Raw genomic sequence first — 21990 nt, forward strand, 5'->3', positions numbered from 1 at the left:
GAAGTTTTTCTGCCACGGTTGTTGAAGTTCATTATGTCATGTTCAGATTTGCAGCTGTCATTGTAATGAAAAACGAACTCTGGCAGCTTTTACATCTTATTCAACAACGCCTATAATATATAATGTTGAAATGGCTCCAAATCATTTCACCTCAGTTTAGTTTTGTCACTGTGCAGCACAGGCGCGGTTTAGGGGTGAAGACTGACAGGACATGTTTGAAATGTAAAGAGAGGGGTGATGTCTCCGTATTGATTACGGTTCAGAGAACTCATATCAGGTTAATCATTTGAACAACATTGTCTTTTACCAGCCTTGAATTTGAATCAGGGCGACGCTGAAAGATGGAGCAGTGAGAACAGAAAGAGAATGAGGAGGCTGGTTGGTTTGCGTGTAATTCATTTGCCCACAAAAGAAAATCATGTTATTGTCGTGTTAGAAAACACCCGAAAGGAAGATGGGTGGAAAAAAATTAAGAGTTAAAATACAATAAACCTTTTAACAGGAAGAAACTTTCAGCAGCTCATATGGAGGGAACCAAGTGAAAAATCCCCTTCTCTTCCTGCAGATACAGTTTTCACTTTCCGCCTACACATGCAAAGAAACCAACTCGTGTGAAAGTCCTTATGAATTAATAAAATAAAGTTTAATTAATGCTAAACAGGGTCAGGCTGTGGCATATTGTCTGCCCTAACCCCAAACCGAAAAGGTTAATGTGAATCCTCAACTCATTCACTTTATTATCATTCCTTTGTCGTCTCTGGTGACTCTCCCAGATAATGAGAGGCTGTCGTTTGGGCCCCGAAGGCATCGTCTCATTGTCGTAAATTAGCAGGAATGGAGGAGTGCTTCATCAGCAGGGAAAATTGGATTATGATTTGCTCTTAAGTGCTCCATCAGTCTAATTGCTTGTTACCAAGGCACGGCGTCGCACCACCTCCCGCTTCTCCTGGTGGAGGTGAAGCTCCGACAAACAAAACATAATCACTTAAGTCTCATTTCACAACTCTTAGAGGAATTGGTAAAGTAGAAACATCGTAAGAAATGATCACTGTATTTTTTTTTTTAAACACATTAACCTTTCATGTTGTGTTACATACTTTAACAACATGTGTGTGTATTGGAGCTTAATGAGGTCTGGCACGTTGCTATTGCTATTTGGTCTTAGCTCCTGATTTATTTAATTTTTTTCTCTTATGTGCTCCTCTCCCTCATCCCCCTTACAGGACTCAGATCAATTTCACTGTGGCCATTGATTTCACAGCGTCTAATGGTGAGTGATACTGTTTGGAGGAGGGGAGGGGGGGGGTAAGAATACATAGTAGTGCTCTTTGGCGGCAGCGTGTTCAATTTCAGAATCAATCACACAAACAAAAGCAGACAGAGCGGGCACACATACTGCACACGCGGCGTCTCCCGTAAGTGATAGCTTTTTCTTCCTCTTAAATGCTCCGTCAATACATTCTAAATGGAGATTATACCTGGCATTTTAGGGAAGAAAAAAAAAGATATATATAAATATAAAAAGCAAATGGAGCAAAGCCCTCAGCTTGACATAAAGACATCAGAATGTGAAAGGAACACACTTCAGACTAATTGTGCTGTTAAGGCCATTAATTATGACAGAAAGCATCGCTCCAAAAGATTAATGTAATAAGAAGATCTCTCCAGTGTGCTTCCCAGTAATTATAAGAAAAAAAACAATCCCATTTTCCTATTTATTTCGACTAATTTCTCCTCCTAAAATCAATTGTCTAATCCTGGTTTAGCAAACATAGCAGGGCAGGGATAAAGGGGTGGGAAGGGATACAGGTAGGTCCATATATGTGAGGACATGGACACCTGTGAGTCCACAGCAAGGAGGAGTCGACTGTTCGATCTGTATTTAATAGAATAGAATCCCCTTTATTGTCATTATACAGCGTGCAACGAGGTTGGAGAGTTTATAAGAATATATATAGAGAAAGAGAAATTGTTAGAGATTGTTTTCATTCCTAAAATCTTCCTCTTATTTGGAGGAAACTTCTCCAAAGCCTCTTTATTCCAAACATACAGTGCAGCTTAAAAGCATTTGCACCTCTGACAATTTGCGACATTTCTGCATAAAAATGGCTAAAAGCTTTAGTCCTGTTTGTATGCTCAGATTTTGTCATTGACTTATTCATGAAATGTTTCTAGCATCAATACGGTGCGGTGAGATTTTAAAGAAGTTTAAAATTCTGCATAATTCTGCCATTCATTCATTTTCTAGGCTCAGAATCCAATGGGTGACGTCACGATGGGTTTGTCTATACAGTATACAGTCAAGGGTCAGAGCACATCATTCACATCACATGATGCTCACGTGGCAACAAGGAAGACGCAGTGGCAGAAGGACTGAAACAGTGCCTTCACTTCTCCAGAAGGGACTGTAATAGCGCATCATGCAGCTTATCCAGCACCGTAATTTCAAACAAAAGCAGCAACGCCACCAACATGCAGAAGCATTTGTCAACGATGCACAGCGTTAAATACTGAGACTGCCATGTGTTGGACATGCTAAGTCTCAGCAGAGCAGTGCTAAAGAGGATCCAGTGACCAATTTCCTATTTGTTTTCTTACACAAGCTCTTATCTCTTGTTTAGAAACTCAGTAAAATTGCTGTTGTTTACACGAAACCACGAACGCCTACTTTTTCTAAACCAAAACTTCACATCAATCAGTATCAATAAAATCTTATCAATGCCCGTCCGTATTCTTGGCAGTAGACAAATACAACTCAAACAAATGAAAAAGAAGTGTTATGCTTTTGTATTTGCTGATTCAAGAAAATTAATCATTTGTATGCGAAAAAGTAAGTGAACCTGTGTTTTCAGTATCAGTGGCCGCTTCAGTTCAGTTCCCATCACAACATTTCTACTGGGTTAAGTGCAGAACTTTGTCCTTTGCTTCTTCCACAATCTGACTGTGGATTTGTGGATTCCTAACTCTGTAGAGATGCTTTTGTAACCACTTCCAGCCTGATGATCAACAGCAAGTAAACATCCTCAAAAACCTCATTTGTCCATGCCATCATACACCTCCATAAACACGTGTTGTGAACATCAGACTGAACAACACCTGGGTCTCATTACATTGACTGAAAACACTTCTGACCAGATGGACTCTAATTTGGCTTTTAAATTAACCTGCACCTCACAGATATGTAATATTGGCTCATTTCCCTGAATAATCAAATACAAAAGCATCCGTTGTTTCGTTTGTTTGATTGGTTTCTCTTGGGTCTGTTGCCAGCACTTCTGTGAGAATCCACTGATGTTTCGATTTATATTTATGCAGAAATGTTAAAGCGGGAGCAAATGCATTCAGCAGCACCGTATATGCACCAAATAGTTGAGGGGGAGGACATTTTACCTACATTTATCCACGGTCATTTTGCCCTTGTTTAGTCATAACAAGTCAGCAGGAATCATTCATAAAACGAGTGTTTCCATAAACTCTGGAATATAACTTTAGCTTGATGAAGCTGTTGTTTGGTTTTCTAACAGACACTCTCGACTGCTTCTGAATTTCAAGCTGTGGTGTAAGTCAAGGAGGGATACACTGCAAAAACAGCCCTACTACAAAGCAAAATATTCTTATATTCAATCAAATCATCTTGTATCAAGAAAAAAATCTGCCAATGTTTTTTGCTTCACAAGAATTCTTAAAATAAGCACAAAGTTCTCGTCTCTGGACAAAATATGAGGCGTGTTTCCTTAATACAAGGATTTCTGTGTGTACAATTTGTCGTTGTGGACACACGGATAAAATTCCCACAACCAGGATTTCTGATAAGAGTGCAAGTACTCAAACAGTGAGCACCTCTCATCCACAACGCACTTAGTACAATGAAAACAGCATTTTCTGAAAGACATCCAGTTTATCCTCGCTGGGCTGTTAATACAGAATGACCTCATGATATGTTACTACAAAGGAGTGAACTGAGAAGGTCACATGCTTTCTAAGACTCTTCTGTTTAAATGATTGATAATTTAGTAACTCATTTTTATCGGGAAATAAAAATGACGAGCCATGATTTCAGGACATAACCTCTCTACCTGAAGAAGATGTCGCAGTCCCTTGTACGCCGTGACAACCTTCCGGTATTCATTTGTCACCAGGTAACCCCTCCCAGTCCACTTCGCTGCACTACATGAACCCCTACCAGCTGAATGCCTACGCCATGGCCCTGAAGGCTGTTGGGGAGATAATTCAGGACTACGACAGCGACAAGATGTTCCCCGCTCTGGGCTTTGGAGCCAAACTGCCCCCTGATGGGCGGGTGTCACACGAGTTCCCACTGGTGAATCCTCCTCAATTCATTACACCTTCATTTCCTCTGTTCAGCTTTTTTTTTTTAGGGCTGTTTTATTCATATTTAATTGCCACTTTTAAAATCATTACTAACCTGATAATTTATTGTAATTAGTGGAAATTATGCATGACCTGGAAATATGGAACAAATAAGTCTAATAAAATCGGTGTCCTCGGATGAAGATCTTGTTCCTTAACGCATTCATCGAGATCATTAAATTAGCATCTGGTGTCACCGTCTTCTTTTCAGAACGGAAACATAGAAAACCCTTACTGCAACGGCATCGAAGGCATCTTGGAGGCTTACCATCAGAGTCTGAAGACAGTGCAGTTGTACGGGCCGACCAACTTCGCTCCCGTGGTGAACCACGTCGCCAGGTGAGGGAACAATCTGAGTTGCCAGAGTCCGCGTTTTCCCTCCTAGTAACCCGTAGTGCAGGGGTTACTAGTTGAGGAGGTGGATGAGGAGCTCGCTGACTGCCGCCATCTTGGTGGTTTAGATAGATCCATCCTGGATGATTATCCAAGCGGCAGGAAATTGGGCAAACACCAACCAATCCCACATCGGGTATGACACACACCTATTTGCATACAAAGATAGGAAAACAAGGAGCACACAGTCCTACCAAAAAAAAAATATAAATACTATGACACAGCAACAGAGACGTTGCTCATATACGAAATGCAAGACATGCAAATAGGACCAATATTCTTTTCATGACTATCTACATTAGGCATCAGTTGTTGTAGTTTCATCCATGCAATCCTGTTGTTATGATTTAAACATATATTCTGAAGCTACAAACACAATGATAATAGATGTGAAATCTACCCTAACTTTCCGAACAAATGCAGACTGCAGTAAACACACCAACTACTCAGACAGATGTTTGCATAAAGACTGTGATCACTGGTCTTCATAAAGTTCCAGTTCTCAAAGATGAAAAAACAAAGTGTACTTGACGACTGTCCTTGATTTCCCCGCCCGTCTGTGCTGGTAGACACAATTCTAGAGGCCGAGATGAGCTCGAATTTGAATTTTGGTTGGCTCTCACGAATTACCAAAAGAATGGCCAATTTCCAACGATGGAACAAACAAACTGCGCCGCGGCCTCGCTCGATCCTCGTGGGTGTAACGCCAAACCCTTACCTCCCACCGCCGGCGTCTCCCTCGTGGTCTCACTTGTCGAGGCGTAACCAAACAACTCTCGACCCGATTACGCCAAAGCCCTGTTATAATTAAAAAATGTCATCCCGATAAAATGGAGTTTTACTGTGGCAATGAGCCATGGCTGTGAGAACGCACAGGCGGATAGTACTTAGCATGTGAATAGGCAAACTTGTATAGAAAGAGATTTTGACAAAGAGATGAATCTGTGAAACAAACAACGTACGACGGCTTTGTCGCGAGCTCGATTGTTTGATCTGATTAATCGGTGTGTACGCGTGAGGCATTTTGTTGAGTGTTATCTGAAGTGCACCAGTGACAAAGAACTTTTTTTTTTTTATTATTATTGAATTTGCATGTATTGAGAGCGCACGATAACGCCTGCACTGTCATGAATTTATTTTCCACATCGATGTTTAGATAAATCCATTAATAAATCTTCGAGTCAGATTTGTTTTTCGTCAAATGGATAACGCCGCATCCTCTAATGCTTTCTGTTGTGTTCTCTTCTATCTGTGTACGCAGATATGCAGCGGCAGTGCAGGATGGCTCTCAGTACTTTGTGCTCCTCATCATCACAGACGGCGTCATTTCAGACATGGCCCAGACCAAAGAGGCCATTGTGAATGTAAGAATGGAAGGAGGGGAGGGTGTTATTTGGCATTATTTAGAAAGTCAAACCATAAGTCATAAATGCTGTGTAGGCTTTAACTGAAGGGATAAATGCTTATCTATTTATCAATAGTTTTATATTTTATACTTCCTTCAGAGAGACATTTTGAACAGATGCCCTTCTCATGTCTCTCTGCTCAATTTGAGGCTGCACACAGCAGCTGATTAGCTTAGCATAGCCTACAAAGACTGGAAACAGGTGGAACAGCCCGGTCGATTCTGCCTACAGACATATATAACGTTGTTAATTACCAACATAAATATTGTGGGGATTTTATTTATTTATTTTAAGGAGGAATGTGTTGCATGGAAGCCTCACAGAAACTATGAGACAGTCAGTATGACAGCTGGCTCCAACTTAAAATGAGAGTGTCATTAATCTTCTCAACTAAACATCAGCAGGGAAGCAAAAATTAGCCTATTTTAAAAAGCAGATGACTGAAATGCTAGACGTGTCCTACTGACTGTATAAATATGGACGGTAGAACTGCAAGTACAGCTCCCCCTGGTGTCTGGCTGCAGTATAGGTCATAAGCTCCACCTCCTCCATGCTAGTGGATGGGCCTTGGGCCAAACTAAAACACTAAAATACACGTAAAATAAAGATGCTTTCTGTCATTTTAGGTCGTTAATATAACTTTGATGCATGTTCAAGTGTCAATTCGTTGGACAAGTTTCATCTTAGTTTTGTTATTTGATGCTATAGAAACAGGATGTGACATAATAGTAACTACTGCAGGACCGTGAGAGTTGTAAAAAACATTTTTTTTTTTATACAAAACATTGATAACGTGACTTTTGCTTCACTTTCGGACCGTACTGATCAGACTCTGGCTTCATAGTTGCAAGATGGCGCCACCCGTATCCCTGGGTGTGTCCATATTTATATACAGTCTATGTTTGGACGAAGCATTCCCCAAAATTCAGAGAGTCTACTATGACTAATATGTTTATATGCACAGACTACTTTGGTATATATGTATATTTGCACTTAAAAACACTATTTTTCCTAAACGGCTTTCAAACCGAATAAATGTTCCAGACATATTTCCGTTGCATGCAGCGGTGTAAAATTCGATTAACATAGACTTCAACCACCTTCTGGAAAAGGTCAACATGTTTACGCATGGAGATATTTCTGCATATCCAAAAAACCTGCTGCAGACATAAGTCTTTTATCATGTTTAAAATAAATGCCATCTTTTCTGGGGCGTGCATCTAACCCCAGCTCTGCAAACTGTCAGCGAGTTTGTTTAAGATCAGATCCGTGAGCCGAGGGCCGTACTCCAAATGCACTGTATGGCTCTTTAATGTGCTGCATGTCAAATTCAGTATAGTGTTATGTTATCTTCTGAAAAAACTGTTGAGTCTGAGTCTGTGCATGTAAACAGACTGAATGATGTAAAGCTGAAGAACAGAAGAGCTGATCCTGCATCTGTTACTATTTAGCTTGGTGTTTAGTTTAATGATTGACTGATGGTTAATAACTCCGAACAGTTAATTCATTTATCATTAGACTGTCCGCTCGGTGATTAAGCTAATCACTTTTTTAAAAAAAGCATTTGTGTCTCTGATAATGGGAATGGAGCTAATAGCGGTTATTGGAGCAGATGTAGTGGAATAATAGCTTCCTATTAATGACTGAAGTAACTTTTGATTTTCAGAACTATCACGGTACAAATGCGTTCCCTTCCTACCAGGAATGAGTAAAACGTTTTAAAATGATGTTACTGCTTGAGTAAATAAATAAAAAAAAAAACTAACACCACAACATTGGGATTTATTCCTCCCAGCTCTCCCCGAAAACTTGTCCCTTTTTTCCTCCCACCTTTAAAATAGCAGATGGCTGCCTTCCTTTTCCTTTTCCTTTTCCTTCCTGTGGTCTCTTCATCTTTTTTCTCCCCCCACCCCTCCTCCTCCTCCTCCTCCTCCTCCTCCTCCTCCTCCTCCTCCTCCTCCTCCCGCCGCAGGCACAGAACACCCAGCAGACTGGATTTAAAGGGAATTTGCGACTGTTAGTCAAAACATTAGAACAGCCACACCTTCCTTTTAAGATCTTGCCTGCTGCTCTTTCTCACTGCCTTCACTCCTCTGGTCGACTGACGCTTGCCACTTCCACCGCTTCCCCCTTTTTTTGCTCTTCACGGATCCCGGGTGAGGGAGGACACAGTGCTGAGGTTATATAAGACTTTCTCATATTTATTCATGCTGGAAGCTACAACTCTGCATGAAATATCTGGAGAATAAGTTCTGTGTATGCAGGTGTATGTGCTCGGTCAATGTGTGGACACGTGGCAGGACAGTTCAGTGTCCGGAGGGGGATTTATCACTGGTTCAGCTACACTGCAGAACTCCACCAGTCCATCACCCCATCCTCCACTCTCCATTTGGGTCCCTCTCCCGTCTCATTTTCTTCCTCCCTGTGGATCTGTAAGACTCCCTCGCTCGCAAATACAAAGCCTTTCGCTGTCTCCCTCCATCTTTTTCCCCCACTCACAGATCTAAATTTGTCTTCATCTGCTCCCTCCATACCCCTGTCACTGCATTCAGTCTATAACAAAAAATCCTCTGCTGCCTTTGACTTCTTTCTTTTCTCATCCTCTACTTGTTACCCGTCACCGCTTTGCGCTTCATCTCTTTATCAGCGCCGGCACCCACCTAAAGCACTCCACTTCCCACCCATTTTAACCTTCATTCACTTTGTATTGGTGACAGGGCTTCCTTTGTAAGAGGTAACGGGACACCTGCTGATGTGAAACCGAGGTTACGGTGACAAGAAAGGAGTAGAAGACAAGATGAAAGTCGGCAGATTTTATGTGGACATGACTACAAGTTGCAAACTGTTGCAGTGGACCCCATAGGAATCAGCTGTTGGTACCACACCTAAACATGTAGTTTGCAATGATGGCAGGAGTAGACTTAAGCTCATTTAAGGGTCCCTGATTACAAACAGAGGTGGACAAGTGTATGTCCTCCTAGTTGGTTGTATTCAACCCGTTAATTAAGCTATTGCTAGTCCCAAGATGACCTCTAGAAGCCAGCTTTAGTCATCGTCCAAGGAGAAATCACAGAAATGAAGTGCTAGAGACGCTGCAGACCCGTGCAGCCCATACATTGTCCCTCCCCGACTAGCAGAGCGTGTGCAGCAGGAAGCTGGAAAATGCTTGTACTCAGAGGTGTGTTGAGCAACGCTAGAAATAAGAGTTGGAGGGGATGACCCTAGATTTCTTTGAGTTCAATAAATGTTTATGTTTTTGGTTAAATTGAGACTTTTAACGTTTATTGATGTAATAAAAATCAGTATCGGCCCTAAAAAATCCATATCGGTCGATCTCTACTAAAACTGCAGTTCTTCAAACTGGTCACATTAAGCTGATTCAAATCCTACAGATCTCCTACAGCCAAAATAGACATATTTATAGCCTGGTGTTTCAAATTTTAGTCTCTATGGTTAATTTCCCTGTTTATCCCATTTAAATTATATTAATCTGTATTTACAATCATCGGCCAATCCGCTGCATAATCGCAGTGCAACTGTTTGTGTGTTCTCCAGCTAATGTAATGCTGTCTGTGTGTTCTACAGGAGAGTTTAGACTTTGAGAGAAGGGAGTGCGTGATTTTTAAAGCTCCTTCACGGTGCTAAATTCATTTGGCAGATACTTCAACTGACGATTAATGTGCATGAGTTCTTTTAACAGGAATATGATTAGAATTCGAGATTAAAATTGCTAAAAATAAAATAGCTGAACGCAGAAGTTTCACACACACTTTAAGTTAAAAATGAGAAAATGATGAAAGAAAAAGGAAAACTGGACCTAAACTCATGAATATGCGGTTTATGTGAGTGTAGATAATAAAAGGATTATGAAATTTCCTTCTTCACCACAGTTCCGTCAGCATGTTAACAATATCCCGACTGCACGCGAAGGTTTTATTTAGTGATTTAGTGATTTAATAGTCAGCGCAGAATGTGCCGCCCTCACGCTGGTGAAGAGTTAGCGTCTGCACTCGGCTGATAGCTGGTTTTTAAGTGTCTTCATCCGGCGCCACATCCTTCAAACGCACAAGCACACCCCTCAAAGCATGCATCATGGGCGTGCATAACATTTAGGTTGAAGACGCACGCACAGAGTGAGTTGTTGAAGTAACGAATGTTGATTGACGCTTTGTTTTGTTGTCTCATTAGACTGGATCTCTCCCTCTTAGACAGGGTGACAGGACGGCGGCAAAAGCGGGACATGGTGGATTGCCAGGTTATTTTTGGTGGCATTTGATGTTCTGTTGCGTGCGTGTGTGTGTGTGTGTGTGTGTGGGAGGACAGGACCTGACATGAGTTATGCTGAACACTGATAATCGCATTGATGTGATGCTGCTGAGGTAGTGTTGACAGAAACCGCTCGCATCCTCGTGGCAATAAGAGGCTGCTTGATTTTCCAGTCACTGGGGGTGGCTTTTTTTTTTTTTTTTTTTTTTTTTTTTTATAACTCAGCCATTTGTTGTCTTGTGCCAAAGATAAAAATCTACTTATATAAGTGTGAAAATATGTGACTCCAGGAAACTTGCTACACTGAATAAGCGGCGCTATTTATGATACCTCCTCTTTAGAAAAAACCTGTCCCCCAGACACGTTTTTGACACGTAAAGAACGTCGCTTGAAATATTCAACACACAACTAGTTTGACTGAAGCTTTTAGCCTCCAACAGGACTGAATTAACACACATCACACACCCAACCTCACAGAAATATCAATACATCTATATCAGTACATCAGTTCAATATTTGGTGCCATCATTCTTTCTCAACTGCACCTGTCGTCCAGGTGCACTAAGGTTCTTCATCTTGAGAACTTTCTTGTGTTGTTATTTCTTCTTTACTCTGTGTTAGAAATCTGGAGTTGTCGTTACTTATAGGTTGTTATTCTGTTATGTTACTAGTCTGACCAACTTTAGTTCAAATTGCATTGGACAAGAACTTTAACTCTAATATCTGAAAGGCCTGAAAGTGGTCAACGCTAACGACCTCAGTGTACATCCAGACTAATAATAGAAGAATAACAATCTCCATCCAACATTTCAGAAATCACCCCTGTCCATACTAACACTACTGATGCATAGCGCCCCTGTCCATGTAAGCCCAAAATGCCTACCTGCAAAAGTTGTAGTCATCTAATAAAATGTGGAATTTTAAAAGCTGCAGCAGGAACTAGCATAGACAACTAATCCTTGAACCACGTTGAATGGAGCACTTCAATTGTCACTCCCAAAGGACACATAGCAAAACGAAGCCGACGACTCCGGTGTTACATTTTAGCCTTGATGTACAGAAATGGAAATAATGACAAAGTTTTCTAACTGAAATGTCAGCAGTGTTTTGAAAAAAGCCTCCATTTCCTCAAATGCCAGAGAAAGCGGGACCACATAATCACAATGTTTCACGAACTGCCGTCTCTGTTCATCGATTGTCCGGCTTTTCTTTTTTTGAGACGGTATTCTCCGCAGCAGCTGTGAGACCTGAGAAGTGGTTTGGGAGTGGCTGGGCGGGTGAATGAGGACGGCGGCTGTAGTGACTTAAGGCGGCGCCTCCTCCCTCTCCCTCCTCTCCTAAATGCAGTCATCCATCCGCCGCCCATGTAAGACTGTGTCAACAGATTTGTCGCATTTTTTTTCCCCCTCCTCGGGGGCAAATGTTTTCCTTTATGCAGGTCAGCATATTATCCCTCCGGGCTGTGAATTCTCAGATATCTTTTGTGGAGAGTTCCGTGTGAGAGAACCGGCTATGGTTAGATTGCTTTTTCAGCTATCAAAACACCATCGGCACCGATACTGACCTGCTGCCCCAGCGTTTCAGGTGATGCTGCTGGTGTTGCCAGTGAGTTTAATCTCCACTCTCCAGCCTGATAACCAGCATTCAGTGCGCGAACACGGAGTGCTGTCCCCAGATAAGGGCTGGTGTGCATTCTTATGACTGAAAATTGGATTCCAGCACATGTAATATTGGGGATAAGGAACGCAACAGGACAAACTAGTTCTGGAAATAAGTCGGGGTTTCACGTTAGCGTCCCACTGCGTCAGCCTCATTCCCTGACATCTTGTCTCGATCCTTTTTTTTTTCCTCTGTGTCTTTTCTCCCGTAAAGGTCGTCCTGATAGTTAACGGGTTGGTTAAAAGGGTGATAAAGAATATTACTGTGGTTGTAATCTATGTGAGTGAGCATGTGACTACTATAATGTCACGGTAATGAGTGCTACAGATTACTAAACCTATTAAACATTTTAATCTCATTCAGACATGATTTTCAAGACATTCTTTGTAGACAGACACACTGAAGCATATGTTACAAATTTAACATTTAACATGAATCTAACATATTTTAGTAAAGGGATAAATGGAGGCGTTAGCTTTTAGTCGACGCTTCACTCACGATAGGCTCCGCCCCTATTGCTGCTGAGCCAATCACGAGGCTGCATATTACATATTGAAAAGTAGAAATAAAAAAAGTATAATATTTGAACCTGTGTATTATTTGAATAGCTTAATATTGAATGCAGAATGATGATAATGTATATTTATAATTTGCACTAGTAGGTAGGGGGGTCCCTACTTCGACCCCTGCGCTAAAGAGACATTCCCTGGATGATCTGATGCTTCAGATCCCTCCGGAGTAAAAGGAAGGTGGACGTGTGAATGAGGTTTGTCGAGAAAGTAATGTTTGTTCAGCTTCTTGTCTGATTTTTTCTGCAGGGCGCCAAGCTTCCCATGTCCATCATCATAGTTGGAGTTGGTCAGGCCGAGTTTGACGGTACGGTGACGTTAACCTTTTTAACCTGCAGCAGCACGAATGTAGCCATTAACAGATTTCCATTCATTTTTACACAGGAGACACGTTGTTGAGTAGTGCCACATGTGTTTTTGTTTTAGATATTCCAGTCAGTTAAACTGGTGAAAACATCTGTGCAACCCAGAGTCTATTACGCCGATAGCCACTGCTAACCTTTTCTAATTCAGGGGACACCAGAGAGAAAATTACTGTACGAACTCATCCGAGTCAGGGGAGAAAGGGATGCGTAGGTGGATGCGGGCGTAATTGCAGACAAAACGGCTAAGGTTAATTGATGGGTTTGTTGGGTGTTTAGTGCTGATGATTTGAAATTGCACAGAGTCTCTAATAACAGACTTATTAGTTGATTAGACATGCTATGAAGACAGATTACAGCTGTATAACTCGACATTATTTTCCCTTTACATAAGCAAGAAAGGGGGGACTCATTAATACCCCGTGGGATTACTAAACCTTTACAGCGGTGTAACAACCATGTGTCTCACTCAGCGTGTGCATTTGTTGTGTCTTTCAGCCATGGTGGAACTAGACGGCGATGACATCAGGATCTCATCCAGAGGGAAACTAGCAGAGCGGGACATTGTTCAGGTGAATTTCTCTTACAGTGTGAAAGACGACAAGACCAGAGATAAGAAAATAAATAAGTGCGGGGGCCAAGATCACAGAAAATCCGAGAAAATGTTCAGGCCATACAATTGTTGCATTTCCTCTTGTCAACGAGTCGGGGATTTTACTGTGGTAGACAGTGATCAAAGGAGGAGAAAGTGGTTTTGAGTTGGATTCACACCAAACATGTTGCTGTGTATCATATTTAACTAGACTAGGCTTTACTTTACTTTGGTCCCCTGTTATGGATCACAACTTATGGGCAACAGTATTTCCATATTTATTATTTTTCCATTTGTAGTTTACATTTGTTATGTAGTCTCAGGTGTGCCATTACATTAAAACACAGCCTGTTAGTGCTGGGTTCCTGCAATTTCCCATTTAGAATTAGAATAAGGGCTGTGAATGTGTGCCAATGAGATTGATGAAACTAATTACATACACTGATCAGCCACAGCATTAAAACCACTGACAAGAGAATTGAGTAACATTCACCATCTTGTGACAATTCATTGTTCTGCTGGGAAGGTTTTGGACCTGGCATTAATTCATGTGGATGTTTCCAGACACCACAAGACACCACGAGACACACTCAGAAGGTCCATGTCCATTCTCTAATGTTATGCCTGTTCATTGTAAATACACTAATTTATGTGGGACTTTATTTGACACAGATTGAACTCAACTTCAAAAATATAGTAATTGTTCAAATGGGTGGAGGGGGGCAGTATAATCAAAGTCAGAATTACTTTATTAATCCCTAGGGGAAATTTCTTTTCGTTTCAGCAGCTCCTACTCAAAGGGCACCAGTGTTCAGAAGAGAGAGCAATGTAGGCAATAAGGTTATGTAAGAATAAGTGGGCAATTCGAATAAGAATACACACATCAGTGTAAAAAAAATATAAAAGAATATATAAAAATATGTACAAGAAAAATGTACACTTTGGATACACAGTAGCACAACCTCAGTGCATGTACATCAACATCTCTGGACCACAAAAAAAACGAGACAACAGTGTCAATATTTGGACTGTTGCAGTGAGTTTTGTCTGAATCTTGGTTCTGCACCAGGGATTAAAAGACACGTTTTCCCATTAATATATAACAGGTCTGTGTAGAAACCTTTTGCAGATAAAGAATTCATTCATACTCAACACTAGTTACATTAAGTAATGAGGGAATATAGTAAAAACCACATTTACTAATTAGGCCTACATCGCATGAATCAGAGCTTTTTAGATTAATAGTGTAAAGTAGGGAAAAAGTACTTTATATTGAATGTCTTAATATCGATTTTAAAAGCAAAAGTCATGATTTGAATAACGTCCACACCACTTTTTCTGTAGTGTGATAAATTGGAAATGGTTCATTTGGATTAATATTGTTTGCCTATTTAATTATTATTGTTATCTGGTTTACATACATACAATGTGTATTTTAAGCTGCATTTAGAATATTGCAATATATCACAATATCATAATATCGCAATAATGTATCGTATCGTGACTAAAATATCGTGATACGTATCGTATCAGTGTAAAGTAATTCCTTCATTCATAGATTAGAAGTTAAGGTATGTTGCTGTTGAACCCACCAAGTTTTTGCTTCTGTCAAAACTCAAGAGTTAAGTGACTCAAGAGTGGGCAAAGGATGTGCAACGTTTCCTCGAGTCTTTTACAGTAATGGTGTCCCAAAGTCCCAGCTCACACATTACAGTACAGTGCAGTAATGGCTATCTTCTGGGCTCTTTCCCGTCTCGATCTCCTCTACTAACCTGAGACCCAACAGACATCTCGCTGTGACAAATAATACAACAGAAAGAAAAAATCCAAAGTACTCTGTCGAACCCCCACTAGGAAAACTTGTCTTTTCACTTTGGCTCATTCATTTCCCTCACGCTCCTGAGGGAAGCCAGAGCACAGGATTAGTGACGGATGAGCATCCTAAAGCTTGCAGGATCTTACAAATGTTGACTAACATGGAGGCTTAAACATGAGCCTCCTGGATTTCTCCATTCACTACACCAGCCTGCTCCCGAAGCCTCGTGCTCGTGTAAAATGCCTTAAAAAGTATTGTGGAGCTTTTCGCGATTCACAACAGGAGTCCAAAAAATCCTAGAGGACATTCTGTCAGACAAGCGAAACCGTATGCCGTCATCTCACACTCTTCTTCACCCACACGAGTTGTTGAACCACGGTCGTATGTAATCATTTTTTTTTTTTTTTTTGTTTCATGTCGTCATGTTGTTTTTCCTCAGTTTGTTCCCTTCAGAGATTACATGGACCGCACAGGTAACCACGTGTTGAGCATGGCGAGGCTCGCCAAAGACGTGCTGGCGGAGATCCCCGACCAGTTCATATCCTACATGAAGAGCCGGGGGATCAAACCCAACCCGGCGCCGCCCCCCTACACGCCGCCGGGACACACGCACCACCACACACAGATCTGAGACTCCTCCCGTTGGCTTTTCATTGAGGACTGACCGCATGCAGCAGCCACTTTGAGTCCAGTGGGAACTCTCGACCTCCTGTTTCACGGTGAAAACAGGAGCTGGAACACCAGGAAACTGACCTGCTGGGGCAGTATTCCGCTTTTTTTTTGTTTTGTTTGTTTGTTTTGTATTTCTGTGATATATCCCTTTGGTTAGTTTCTCTTGAGGAGAGACTCCAAACTCTTCAGGACTCGTTGGTGAAAGCCGTTCAGGCGGTGACTGTTTCACGTATCATTTGACGGCAGGTTGGTTCAAAAAAAGGTCATGTTGTGGTTTAAACTCGTGCCTGTCTGTGGTTGTTTCTAAGTGTATCAGGACATGTGAACTTTGACCTATGCCTTGCTCGTCACTCAGTGGTGTGGCCTAATCCATTGATATTTTTTAGGCACCTTTTTTCCCGTCTGGTTTTTATATTTGGGGAGTACCTCCGCATCTGCCAATGCAACGGGAGGAAAAAAACTACGAGAGTGTAGTTTACAGTTTATTACACCGAACATTAATCATCTTTTTTCCTACCATGACGTGTCACCTCCCGTCCTGTTTATTAAGTAAATGTTTATTAGAGCATGTTGTATGAGAATTAAACTCCCATATCAAATATTTACTCTCAGATATAGTCAAGAGTGGCATGAACATTTGATAGATTCGTTTTGAATACCATAAAAAAAAAAAACTTTATCCATTTTGCAGGTGTCACCACTTATTTTTTTAGCGTATGAAAAGCACAAACCCGTCTCTATACCAAGTACGAGATTTACGCTGATGCTGCCAGGTTAATCACGTTTAATCTTTTGGAGTGCTGCTATTCATTTCTGTACCTGATATATTTTTTTGCACTGCGGCCATAATTCGACATAGGAGATTGTTGGCTGAAGGTGCATTTAAGGTTTGTGTTCAGTTTTATTTCCATCGCAGAAGACTTTGCACCCAAAACACACAGAGGCAGGCCAAACTGAAACACAGATGGTGTAAAAGGGACCTAAAAATTGGGCACAGCGGGGTTATTTAAGCCCAAATTACCTGACAAAGTGACCTAGAAGGCCACAGCTTCACTGTGTGGCAATTACTTCAATTTCTTTAATTGCCATTGTGTGGTAATAGCTAGAAGGTATTGTGGGAAAAACAGTACCTTATTTCAGTTTGTATTTGGCACAGACTAACTGGCACATTATGGCACCTAGTTAGCCAGTAGTTAATTGGGTCCCACATCTCATTTTTGGTCCCGGTGGCAGGTTATTTTATTCCAAATACGAACCCCTGAACACACCACCGCCTACAACCCGGAGACTTCCAGCGACAGCGTAACTCTGTAAACCCCTAGTGGTCACACACCAGCAGCCACGTAACCTCCACTGACACAGCCTCTCCCCTAGAGACTTTCATTGAGCTGTCCGACCCTGCGCCGCATCAGAAACTGTGTGGCAGCTACTTCCAAAGAAGTCCACAGAGCTCCACATTTATTTTTTAACAATGCGTTTCATGTGCGCAAAAACCCCCATTAACAAGTCTGTCTACACCGCAGGCTGGGGAGGGACCATATCATGATTTTGCTTCAGTTTGGCTTTTTCCGTAGCCTCCTACCACCTGTGACGTTAGTTCAGCGTGAAGACATAAAAATAAGCTGGCATCCACATAGCAAATCCAATTTTACGGCATCAGTAACGAAGCTTGTAATCTGAGATGCCTCCTCGCACAATGCTGCAACAATAATCCCCCCACAGTCACGTCATGTGTTGCCTTATGAAAATAACAAAGTGAAAAGATTTTTTTTTTTTTTTCAGCTAAAGAAATTCAACAAGTATCCTTTCTGATCATTGTTCATGCATGATGCATATAGTAAGAAGGACTTTAAAGGCCATAACGAAAGCATTCAATGCCAGAATACAGTTTACAGACCATCAGTAACATTTATCGTGGTACTTAAAGGGAGAGGACACCCAAAATTTATGGCTTAAAATTAAAACATTTATACACATAATAATAATCATGTAGTACTTTCAGTTTATTCCATTTTGAGGCACGCAGTTTGGTCAAGGCTTGAATATGTTAAGAGTTTGGCTTTGATGATGCCCTAAACTGCCAAAAGATAAAGTGCAGGGAAAATAAATTGACCACAATCACCATGATGCAGCAACAGTGGCCATGCAAAGTAGTGTTGGGTGAGGAAATAGTTTTGGTGGAACATTTTGCACAATGATGTTTAATGACATACACCGCTCATTTAAAGCCAACAACTTTTACACTGGTCAAGAGTGAAGAGATCTTAATCAAACCTTGGATTTTCAGCATGTACCGCAGGTTGTAGACTCGCAAAAATTCACAAGTTGTTGCTATTTCCCGTGGGATTGGTGTAAAAGTGTAAAAGTGCCCAGTGGCAGGTTGTATCCCAAATGTGACTGGGAGTGCTGATTCCCTGAAGATGACTTCTAATAACTGTGGCGATTGCTTTTTCTGTGTCGCTCTCATCCAGTTGAAACTCAATCTGTCCCGTGCTTTGACTTGAGGTGCCTTGAGCAAGCAGCTAACCCCCAAATTGGTGTCCAGGTGCGGCCCCCCCCACCTCGAGAGCAATGGTTCTCAATCTTTCTGGGGTCCTGGACACCCTGCATATTTTTTAATCTACCCTGAGGAACCCCCCACGCTGATAATCTTTTTGATTATTATTTGTGATTTCCTCCTCGTTAACGATCAAACTGAAAAGGCTGAATAGACGCCATTTTTTTCGCTGTAGAGTCACAACTACGGTGCAAGTGAATCGACCGAGGTGAGCGGAGGGAACATTTGACTTCATTACCCAGCCTGCATTGCAACGCAAACAACAGCGGCGACCTACAAGTGAAATTATATTTTCCAATTTTAGAAAAACAAAGACATCAAGGATATTTTCTGACTCCTTAGTCTTATGAAGCCTACATGTAATTATAGTTGGGGTCCCTTTAATAAAATACAGTGAATTACACTTTGTGAAACAGATGTAATTAGAGAGACAAAAATCACCTGTAGTTTAGTTAGATAAAGGACTCGGTCACATTTGAGTAACATAATCCTGTTTCTATAAATATGATTTTTTTTAAAAGATATTTTATTTTGCAATTACACCACCGACCACTAGGGGTCCACCTTGAGAACCACCGCCCTAGAAGCTGCAACACTCCGCCCTGATTTGGCAGGATTTAGTTTGGGATCAAGAAAGTATAAAATATTAAATAATAATAAACCTAATTATCATTATTATTTTTATATTTCAAACACCAACAAACTGCTCTGAGGTTCTGTATTTAATCATTCCCATCAGCCTCAGCTTTATCATTAGGTTTAGCTTAATTTGCAAATGTGTGCATGCTGTTAACAAAAGCATGACGGTGAACATGGTTAACGCAACCCGCTGAGCGTGCACCCAGGTGTGAGCATGTTAGCATTTAGCTAAAACTTGTCGTTTACAGAGACAAACTGCTTCTCCTACCTCTCCTACTTTCCATCTTTGCCACTCTCACTGCAGCCGCTACATTCTGCAAAGCGTAATTATTTGGTTTAATTTTAAATTCAACCTTCACGGGATGTAAAGGTGACAACAAACAAACAAAACAAATAAATGAATAACGTGCAAAAAAGGGAGTAACGACGAGCTGTAACTGGTGTCTTCTCCATTTAAAAACCAACAAGTTGAGGCAGAAGCAGAATTCACGGGAGCTGAAAAGGTTCTTTTCAGGCGTCTAATGTAGCAAACTAAAGGCCTTAATGATGTGAAAGGCAGCCACTCCATCTCATTTAATCCTGCCCATGAGAAGTAGTTGAGGTGGATAAGTTAAGGCTCTCGGATGAAAGGGAGAAATTCAGTTAATGGAAGTTGAAATGTGAAACAAGAAAAACAAAAGAGTGGACGTCTGCGATAATGTAACAGCGCATTTGCATATAGATCCCATCAACACTTCCAAATGAGATCTCATTGTACATGTTTGATATATTTTTTTGGGAATATTACAGGACTGAAGATATTTATTGATTTATTTTCTATGTTTCTATGACAAGCCATCGCCCCCCGGCGTCTTACTTCATTATGGTGACTGTTTGTTTGTATGATAATCAACTGCATGTTTTTCTTGGGGCACAATCAGAGTGTTTTCCACGCGGTGCCACCATCTGTAAGATATAAATGGACCCAGCCCGATCAGATTACATGCATTTTCTGTGCCAAACATGGCAGTAACAATGGACTGTATGCTATTTCTTCTCTCTTGTGCCTGGTTCTTCTAACACTTCTCGTCTCACCAGTGGTTAAACGACTGTAGCTAATTTGCATGTTACAGTTAACACTTTTTTTTTTCCTAACGGTTTGATTTTATTTACCTAAATCCCACGACTATCTTTGTTGTTTATATCTCTTCAGTTTTCTGATTTGCATGACTTCCCTACTTTCTGTTACAAGGGTTTTTATTGTACATGATTATTGTCATATGGTGGGTTGTGAAATGCTTTGTATTGGATTGCCTTAAATGAAAATGAATTAAAAAATGACTACTTTTATAAAAGTTACTTGGGAGTTGGGCTTTCATTTCGGTGTTGGGACGTGAGACTGCAAAGTGACTTTTAAAAATTAAGTCCCCAACAGAGAGTTACTTGTTTTGCATCTGCCATAAACCAAAACCACGTCCTTGTAGCATCAAAACTACATCTTCTTCTTTTGTTTTTAACATCCACTGACTAACATACTTAAATAAAATTCAGAATAGGTGTAAAAATCCATTTTGTTTTTAGTTACACTTCTAATTTAGGATATATAAGTATAAGAAAAAGTATTATTTAATGGCCATTATAATAATTATAGATGCATATGCAAAATGGGAGTACAAAGGATCCAGTGTTTGTATTTAAAATTCAAAATAGGTGTAAAAATCTATAATTTTTGAGTTACACTTCTAATTTAGGATATGCACGTGTAAAAAAGAAGTATTCCTTTAATTAGTCATTTTAATAATTATTGGTGTAAATGTAATATTGGTTGATGTTTTGTATTAAATGCAGCTAATAGAGGTGATTCAGGGCCAGAACATGACTGATGATGATGATTTGGTGCATGGGGGTGATAATAAGGGTGACTGTGGCTCAGTACGGTTAGAGGTTCGATCCCCAGAATGTGCCACATGCCAAAGTGCCCTTGAGTAAGACACTGAACCTTTGTGACTGTAAAGGTAAAAAAAAAAACCACTACATAAAAGCAAGACCATTTACCATTACCAGTAGACAATAGTTTGAACTACCGAGCTAACAAATGCTAACTAAGACGAATGCTAACATGAGAGAACCTGACTGCAGGCGTCTCAATACTAACGTAACTGAACAGAATAATCTCCGCTTCCTAAAAGTTATGTGTTGCCTCCACAATCCAGTTAAGGCAAAAATAAAAGAAATTTTAAAAAAAGATGCACAAATATTCACTTCAGTCACATGAGGAAAAGCAGCTTTTTGATGCCTTGTTCTGGAATACAAATAATGTGAAAACTATAAGTAAGTATTTGTAAAAAAAACAAAACGAAATGTCTTTCCTAATATCATAGCGTCTTAACTCCCAAAAATCAAAGGAGAACAGAAAAAGGGCAAGTCTCCTGGCTAATCTGCTATGTGGAAGTTCTTTTACTCTGGATAATGAAGTCAGCCAGATATAAATGTATAAACTGTGCAACGTGGATGTCGGGGCAGTTTGGTATCGATCGTGAGTCAATGCTAACAACTTCATTTACCACTTATAAAAAAAAAAAACATCACAGAACACAAACACATGGGAGTCCATTCAGGCAAACGCTGCACTGAAACAACAACAAACACTAAACGCTGCGTTTAAAAGACAGAAAGGCAGAAGATATTGCAGAGAGGGGTTGGGGAGTT

General features: G+C 40.7%; 1 protein-coding gene across 2 annotated transcripts in view; it reads left to right on the top strand.

The window, feature by feature from the left end:
- cpne5b (copine Vb) overlaps positions 1–20640 on the top strand; it is a 138205-nt gene extending 117565 nt beyond the window's left edge. For both annotated transcript variants that reach the window (XM_047583689.1, XM_047583690.1), the window contains 7 exons: positions 1224–1270; positions 4140–4321; positions 4583–4710; positions 6026–6128; positions 12914–12971; positions 13525–13598; positions 15874–20640. In XM_047583689.1, the coding sequence (XP_047439645.1) occupies positions 1224–1270; positions 4140–4321; positions 4583–4710; positions 6026–6128; positions 12914–12971; positions 13525–13598; positions 15874–16065 (784 nt within the window). In that variant the 3' untranslated portion in view covers positions 16066–20640. The remainder of the gene's footprint in view (positions 1–1223; positions 1271–4139; positions 4322–4582; positions 4711–6025; positions 6129–12913; positions 12972–13524; positions 13599–15873) is intronic.
- Positions 20641–21990: the final 1350 nt, after the last annotated feature.

Source organism: Mugil cephalus, chromosome 4 (assembly GCF_022458985.1).
Source record: "Mugil cephalus isolate CIBA_MC_2020 chromosome 4, CIBA_Mcephalus_1.1, whole genome shotgun sequence".
NCBI classification, from domain to species: domain Eukaryota; kingdom Metazoa; phylum Chordata; class Actinopteri; order Mugiliformes; family Mugilidae; genus Mugil; species Mugil cephalus.